This window comes from Temnothorax longispinosus, unplaced genomic scaffold (assembly GCF_030848805.1).
Source record: "Temnothorax longispinosus isolate EJ_2023e unplaced genomic scaffold, Tlon_JGU_v1 HiC_scaffold_115, whole genome shotgun sequence".
NCBI lineage: Eukaryota > Metazoa > Arthropoda > Insecta > Hymenoptera > Formicidae > Temnothorax > Temnothorax longispinosus.
In genome coordinates this window covers 12695-21100 of record NW_027269651.1, presented here as the reverse complement: position 1 = coordinate 21100, position 8406 = coordinate 12695, and the positions used below count along the sequence as shown (strand labels likewise).

The window sequence follows — 8406 nt, the reverse complement described above, 5'->3', positions numbered from 1 at the left end:
TTCTACGACATATTCTTAAATAATCCGGCAGTTTTGGCGACATTTGGTAGTTCTCACGACCGTCGTCAAGAATATTGCGGTATTACGGTATCTTTAACGACAGTGTCGCGAAATCTACCTATATACCATTAAAATATTGGAAATCTGATTTCGCTAATATAATATATATATATTTAACATTATTATTCGGATATCATTATTTTCGTTGTTTTATGACAGAATATAACTTTTAGTGATTAACATTGAAGAGTTTAATATTAGTAACAGTATATTTATTACTTTGTCGTCAAAACTACCAATCTACCATTTGCTGTTAAACTTATTGTAATATAAAGGCAGTTATGACTACATTCATGAAATTTACTTCTATACGACGGCAACACTGGAAATCTATAACTTAGCTCATATAATTTTATATATAAATGTATATACACAATGTTATCAATTTTAAACTATTATTTTTATCATTATTTAGTGAAACAAATTGAAGTATACAGCAATGACGCCTTATTTATTACTCTACGGTTATTAGTTTCGAAGATATAAACGTTCAAAGTGTGACATGTTTTCGTTGCATCTGTGCTCCGGGATTACACCCTACCCAACGCGGAGAAAGACGTAGTTCTACGTAAATTCATTTATCAACAATTTTTCTACTTAAGTACTATTTTGACCCCCCTAAATAATTCAACTAAAAAATTTTGAAGATATCAATCTAAAACCGTCAACTACAATGTTGACAGATGTTTTTTGAATTTTTTCAGATTTTTTAAAACACCTTTATTTATTATTTTTTAAAACACTTTAAGGTAGGGAAAATAACGTCGGACGAGACAGACCAACGTATGCACTGTCAAGGTAAAAAAAAACGAATGCAGCTGGAGGGTTAACGACAAGACACATTTTAATAATAATTTCGGTTTACTGAAATAATGACAAAATTCACATTTATTTGTATATGTTTATGTAGACAAATGTGTTTCTAGATAAATGCAGGTTGAGATTAATTATTGCGTGATAAGAAAAAGAATTTAAAAAAAAATACTATTTTGAAAAACGCAAAATAACCTTGAAAAATAAAAAAAAATATTCATTTTCTTTAATTGCGATTATTCTACATAAAAACCAATAATAAAAGTTTCCTTTTTCTTACATTATAATTTCAAGAACTTATGATTGTTTGTTTTTTTTTTGTTTTTTCTTTTTGTTTTTTTATTTTTTGTTTTTGGTTATATAACCAAATTTTTATCTGAGCATTTGTACGGCCCTTCAATACAGGATATTTAACTTTTAATTCGTTAATTTTACGGAAAGATGGCAATTTTGTTTTATTATCTGTGGAATGAAGATAAGTTTGGAATGAAGATACAACTGGCGAGCTTTCATCATTCGTCCATCTGATCTTGTGAGTACTTCTTCTTGAAGGACCAAAAGGAGATGCTAAAATAATAATAAAATTTCGTTAATCTAGTACATTTATTATTAAATGTTATTTAATAAAAACAACATGTATATTTAATTTTAAACAAATTATTTAAACTGACTTTTCTTTTTCTTTCTTGTATTGTTTACGTTATTCTTTCCGCTAGACACCTGTTTAGATTGCTTTGCCTTTTTTGATGATAAAATATTAGAAATATTTAAATCTGATTCTGTACTACATTCATCATCTGATTCGATCACATTTTCACTCTTGCGACTAATTTTCCTCTTAGAAGCCAAACGGCTTACTGAAACAATGACAAAATTCACATTTATTAATATATGTTTATGTAGAATGTCTTTCTAGATGAATGTCAGTTGAGATTAATTACTACGTGATAGGAAGAAAAATTAAAAAAAAAATACTATTTTAAAAAACGCAAAATAACCGTAAAAAATTGAAAAAAATATTTTTTTTTTACATAATTGCAATTAATCTACATAAAAAACAATAATGAAGTTTCTTTTTTCTTACATTATAATATCTATCATTTAGTAATTATTTTAAACAGTATTTATCTAAAGTCGCCTTGTATATTTGTCGTAAGAACTGTTAACAAAAAGCAATACGTGTACTATTTGATATAGAAATTATTCCAAACGTACCTTCTTTTTTCTCTGTATTAGTATTTATATAATTTTTTATATCTTTTTCTTTGCTAGGCAGCTGTTTAGATTGTCTTGTCTTCCTTAATGATAATGAAGTGTCAGGAGTATTTAAACCTGAATCTGTATCACTATCACTGGTCGGATCATCCTCATCTTTATTCTTATCCTCATCGCTTTCGTCTGTTGTATCTTCTCCTTGTGCATATTTGAGAAAACGTGTTATAGCCAAATCTTTTGTTATAAGCGGCTGTCTATAATGCGATTTGTGTATCTTTTCGTGATGACCCATGAAATCCGCTAGATCATTCACTTCATGTTCAGATATATCTAATGAAACGCATATTGTAGCAATATGTTTCCGCAACGTTGTGCCTCGTAACGAAGTTGGCATTTTTGCTCCAGAAATTATAGAATATTTTCGCATTAGTACGCATGCTCTTAAATATTTGTGTCTTTTTTTGTCGATTGTATGTATACCAAAGACGTAAGGATTATTTTCGGGAACACCAGCATCTTTACGACACTTAACAATCATTTGCATAGATTTTAACATTTCTTCATGAAGTAATACAGGAACCGTTCTTCCTAGTTTACCGCGTATTGTTATTCGTACATATTTGGATAAAGATTTATATAATTCAGGTGCTTCTTCTTTTGAAATTGTCGCACAATTTTCCAAATTTTCAATTAAAACACGCTCTAACTCACCAGCACGTCTTCTATTAAATATCATAATAGATACTAATGTTGTTTCAGCTAACGTACGCCATGCTGTCATCGAGAAACAATTTGTTTGTAAAAATTGTAAAGCTTTCGTGCGTTCAGTTTTAAGATAAGCATTGAATATCTGAATATCATTTATAGATGGCAAGACAATATTTTTTTGCCTCTTTCGATGCCCTTGAGTTTCAAATACAATTTTATTTACACTGACAGGATAATCCTCTTCAAATAATTTCAAAAAATTTTCTACCACAGTTTGTTTGTCAAATTCTTGTTTCTTAATGCACATGCTTCTTAAAATTTGCCCAACTTGTTTCACAAGTGTTCCCAAAGATGATGCAATAGATGGTATCTTATATGTCCAAGTCGTTTCATCAAATTGTGCGAGTATATTGACAGCTTTGATGCATTGTTCATATATTGTTGGATTATATATTGAAGTGAAATCTACGACACCGTTATCGATATCCCTCAAAACAATAAGAAATCGTCCAAGTAATCTTAGTCGCGCTCTGATCATATCGTGCTGATGTTGGAGACGATACTTGTGACACATTTTATTACCGTAAGCAATCAGCAGCTCATCATATCTAATAATCTGAGTTACACTGTCTTCCCTCATTACTGGGAATACTAATCTTCTTAATGGAGTATTCGCACTGTGATGTATACGACAAGCCACAGTACGTCCCAATATTTTTACATTTCTTTGAGGATAATCCCCTTCCCTTTTCCGTTTACATGTCGCAAAATGATGTCTTATATTATTTTTAGAAAATACACCTCTGCACTTGGCACAGGGAATAAAATCGGTTGCTTGTCTATTCAAATGTTTTCCTGGACGCCGACATACAATTAAATCTCCTTTGTTTAATTTAGAATCTGTATTATAGATGAAATTTCCTTTTCGTCTAATTAAACCAATAATCTTCTTTCGCTCTGGGTTACCTGAAATAATGAGTACAAAATCTATGATAAATTACAATTAACTTAAGAGTAAATAATAAAAACTTTACATATAATACACAGTGAATCACTAGAGTTTCTATTTAAAACAACTTTTTGTTTTTGTTAATGTAAGCCAAAAAGTTAATCAAAAAGAGATTGCTTGATCAAATACTATGGTTAGCAAAATTTTTTATACTTTTCCAGATTTGTAGACTCCATTGTTTAAAATAAAACTATACATATAATTTGACATAAATGGGTTTCTGTTAATTGTTTTATGTATAAAAATCCTCTGATAAGATCATCAAAAAAAATGAGCGAATTATTTTGCATTTTATCTCGATATTTTTCATGTAAGATATTCATGTAAAATATTTATTTTAATTTAATTAATATTTTTAAATTTATTTATAATTTATAATTTATAATTTATAATTTTCTAATTTATAATTTATAATTTATAATTTATAATTTATAATTTAATTTATAATTTATAATTTATAACGTTATAATTATTATTTATTATTTATTATTTATTATTTATTATTATTTTTTGTAAAATATTTATTTTTGGTTATTTTGTCTTAATTACCATTTTTTAAATTTATTTTTTTGTCCGGTTACAATTTTTCCAATCCTGGAAAATTTTGGAATAGATTTGATATTATAATAATTGGTGAAGAAAGTACACTTTTAGTCAGATTCATCTCAATATATTTATCAAGTAAGGGAGACCGGGGCTAACTCGACACAATTTTTTTAAAGGCAATTTTCAACAATTAAAATTTTTAAGCAAATTTAATGGTACACATTTAAAGAGCGTTCCTTCAGGTACAAAATGCTTAAGGAAATTTTGTTGTACGTCGCTTAGTTTTGCCCGAAAGCTCGATGAAAGAGTAGACCATTTTCGAGAGATCAGAAAAATTACTTTTTACTATCAAAAACGCTTATGTCGCGTTAATAATTACACTATAACTCAGAGTGTTACCAAATTTCGTTGATAATACTGACACATAAAGACGCATTTACAGTAGGAAAGGCAAGTTTCTACGATAGATTTAAATTGGCAAAAAGCCTAGTGTCAAGTTTGCCCCGGTGTCGAGTTAGCCCCCATTTCCCCTAATAATTTTTGTCCTGTTAAAATTTTTCCAATCCTGGAAAATTTGGAATAGATTTGATATTATAATAGTTGGTGAAGAAAGTACACTTTTATATAGTCAGAGTCATCTCAATATATTTATCAAGTAATATTTTTGACCTTTTATACCCTATTTCACCAACGTCGTTTAACTTGAACCTTAGTTCAATTCACTCTTTGTCTCTTTCTAACAGTTTCCCATAGAAACAGACAAAGAGTAAATTGAACTAAGGTTCAAGTTAAACGACGTTGGTGAAATCGGGCATCAGAGAGTTAAAACAAGCCAGAACAGATCAAATCCAATTTTCATAATTATTCATAAATTCATAAATTAATAAATTATAAATTCATAAATCAACTTGAAACGTGTTTTAAACTTGAATTATATTTTGAATTAGAAACCAACCCACACAAATAAGTAATATAAGTCTGCTTTATAACAAAACTTGATCTAATTTAATGCGAAAAACATTTCCAATTAAATATTAATTCATGAAAATTATATTTGATATAATACTTTGAGTTAGGTGAATGCAACACTATTGGTATGCAAAATCTTGCAAACAATACTTTAATAGTATATTTTTAAGTTAGATACGGAAATTTTAATATAAAAAAGACGGGACGTTAATATTTTCCGAGTTATAAGCGATTAAAAAAAGGACTTTGTGAATTAAATTAGCGGAATATGTAACAAAATTTTATTTTTTTGCAAAATTCAGGTAGTTGACTTGAATATAATTTCACTTTAAAGCATAATTTTACAGATAAAAAGTATTAAAATTGGGAAAGCTATGATGAATAATAAGCAATGATGAATTATTTCTTCGACATTTTTATAATAAAATTTTCGATTAACATTTAGAATATTCTACCTAAGTATTGTTGGCAATTTTGTATGTAACATACAACTTACCTTTAGGTAAAAAACGAAACTTTTTCACCTCTTCTTCATTTTTATGTACAGATTCTAAGTGCCTTGCAAGTTGCGATTGAAATTTTTTACAATATAAGCACATATTTAATTTTAATTTAGAACCGTCAGAAGTTTCCACATACATATTTCTATCATCGCATACAGCTACTTTAGATGAGCGTGATGCTGTCAAATTTAATGTGCTGTTCACAGTTTTATTCTTATTTGTACTAGTTATATGTTCACGAGTATTTTCATTTTCATCTTCATCTGTGTCTTCAAGCTTAGAACAATCTGATACATGAAAACTATCATCGGAATTATTCATAGATGTAACAGAGATATTTGACTCATTGTCGGTATTATTATTGTCGATTTCACACTCTGATGTTGACTGATTCTTTACGAATGTAGATTCCGCAAGCGGAACGAATGTACCATTTGAAATATCATCACTGACGTAGGTCTTGTTTGCATTTGAAGAAACATTATTGTTATTAGTGACATTAAACGTATTATTTAGTTGTATATTGTTGTTGATAATATTATCAGTCTTCTCTGTACGCATTGGAAACGGTGAAATTAATTTAACTTTATTAGTAACATTTTGTATTGATAAGATCTTAGGAGATTTTTTAGGATTTCTAAATGTCTCAATGACATTTGCATTTCTATGTGTAAAAGTAGAGTTTAATTCATCACAACATTGAGCACTCTGTGTTACATCAGAGGGCTCACCTAATATTGATGTCAAAATATTTTCTACATTTACATTTGACGTATCATTGGAATTGGCAGCTAGCGATGAATCTGTAAAACAAAATTTATAAAAATAAAGTAAAGCAATTTTTATTACGAGTAACTTATGTCGCAAAAGCTATAAATGTTATTGTTATGCAAGGTACGTAAAAAGATTGCATACCGAATGTTTGTTGCATAATGTGTTATAATTAAGTATTTATATATATATATGTATTATATCATAGACTTACCACTCATCACGTTGTTGCTATTATCGACTAACGTATTAGGATCCCCATCGATAGAAAGAGCATCTTTAGTCAAACACGTAGAACCTTTAATATTATCTCTATCATTTACATTATCACAAAGCGTCAAGTTAGAATCAGACTTTTGGTTTGTATTCCACTGTTCAGTATCAGCATTATTGCTTGATGAAACGCAAGTGACTTCTTCGATTTCAGATGTCACATTTGATATAACAATATTTGATGTGACATTGAAATTGGCAGCTAGCGATGAATCTGTAAAACAAATTATAAAAATAAAATAAAGAAAGTTTTATTACGACTAACTTAAGTCGCAAAAGCTATAAACGTTATTGTTATGCAAAGTATGTAAGAAGATTGCATACCGAATATTTTTTGCATAATGTGTTATAATACGATTAAGTATATATACTTAATAGTATTTTAACACATTATGCAACAAACATTTGGTATGCAATCTTTTTACATACCTTGCATAACGATTAAGTATATATACTTAATAGTATTATAACACATTATGCAACAAAATTCGGTATGTAATCTTTTTACATACCTTGCATAACGATTAAGTATATATACTTAATAGTATTATAACACATTATGCAACAAATATTCGGTATACAATCTTTTTACATACCTTGCATAACAATAACATTTATAGCTTTTGCGACTTAAGTTACTCGTAATAAAAATTTCTTTACTTTATTTTTATCATAGACTTACCACTCATCACGTTGTTGCTATTATCGACTAATGTATTAGGATTCCCATCGATAGAAAGAGCATCTTTAGTCAAACACGTAGAACCTTTAATATTATCTCTATCATTTATATTATCACAAAGCGTCAAGTTAGAATCAGATTTTTGGTTTGTATTCCACTGTTCACAGTTATTGCTTGACAAAACGCAAGTGCCTTCTTTGATTTCAGATGTCGTATTTAGTGTCCCAATATTCAACATTGCATCATTGGAATCAACAGCTAGTGATGAATCTGTAAAACAAGATTTATGAAAATAAAGTAAAAATAGCTTTATATATAAACATAAATATAATTTTAAGTATAAAAAAGGGTTTTAATATAACACTTTTATATATTAATTTAATGTATATTATAATACCTGATGTTGATGAAGTTGTTAACCTTACTTTAGGCATTTTCTTGTTTAAATTGTCTGCAATCTGTTGCAAGCTATGTTTGCTTTCTAAATGACATAAAGAAAAAATTGTTAATAATCATCCCTTTAAAATTATAATATTCTGCACTTTACACTCTTTATTTCTCTCTTTACTGCTCTTTATTACACAGAAACGATTTATGTAAATAGATATATTACGAGAATTCAAATGTGTTTTCTTTATTTTAAAGATTATAGATTTAATTTTTATCATCCTTTTACTTACTGTTAGTTGCGATAATGCATGATTTCTTAATACATCTTTTCTTCATCTGGTTTTTATTATAGACACTATAGTATCCACGCGTATATATTAGTTATACATTTCGATTATCAATTCGACACCAATATGTGATACTGTTAATCCGTATGTCTTTTAAAACAACACTAGCAAAATAACCGA

The 8406-nt window shown here is 28.2% G+C and overlaps 1 protein-coding gene across 1 annotated transcript; it reads right to left on the bottom strand.

The window, feature by feature from the left end:
- Nucleotides 1-63: 63 nt before the first annotated feature.
- On the bottom strand, nucleotides 64-8049 carry LOC139823495 (uncharacterized). The gene is made up of 7 exons (XM_071796050.1): nucleotides 7947-8049; nucleotides 7550-7819; nucleotides 6809-7081; nucleotides 5817-6626; nucleotides 2089-3762; nucleotides 1545-1730; nucleotides 64-1440 (listed from the first exon to the last, which is right to left on the bottom strand). Exons 1-7 carry the CDS (start codon nucleotides 7981-7983, stop codon nucleotides 1163-1165), a joined length of 3528 nt encoding a protein of 1175 aa, XP_071652151.1. The 5' UTR covers nucleotides 7984-8049; the 3' UTR covers nucleotides 64-1162.
- Nucleotides 8050-8406: the final 357 nt, after the last annotated feature.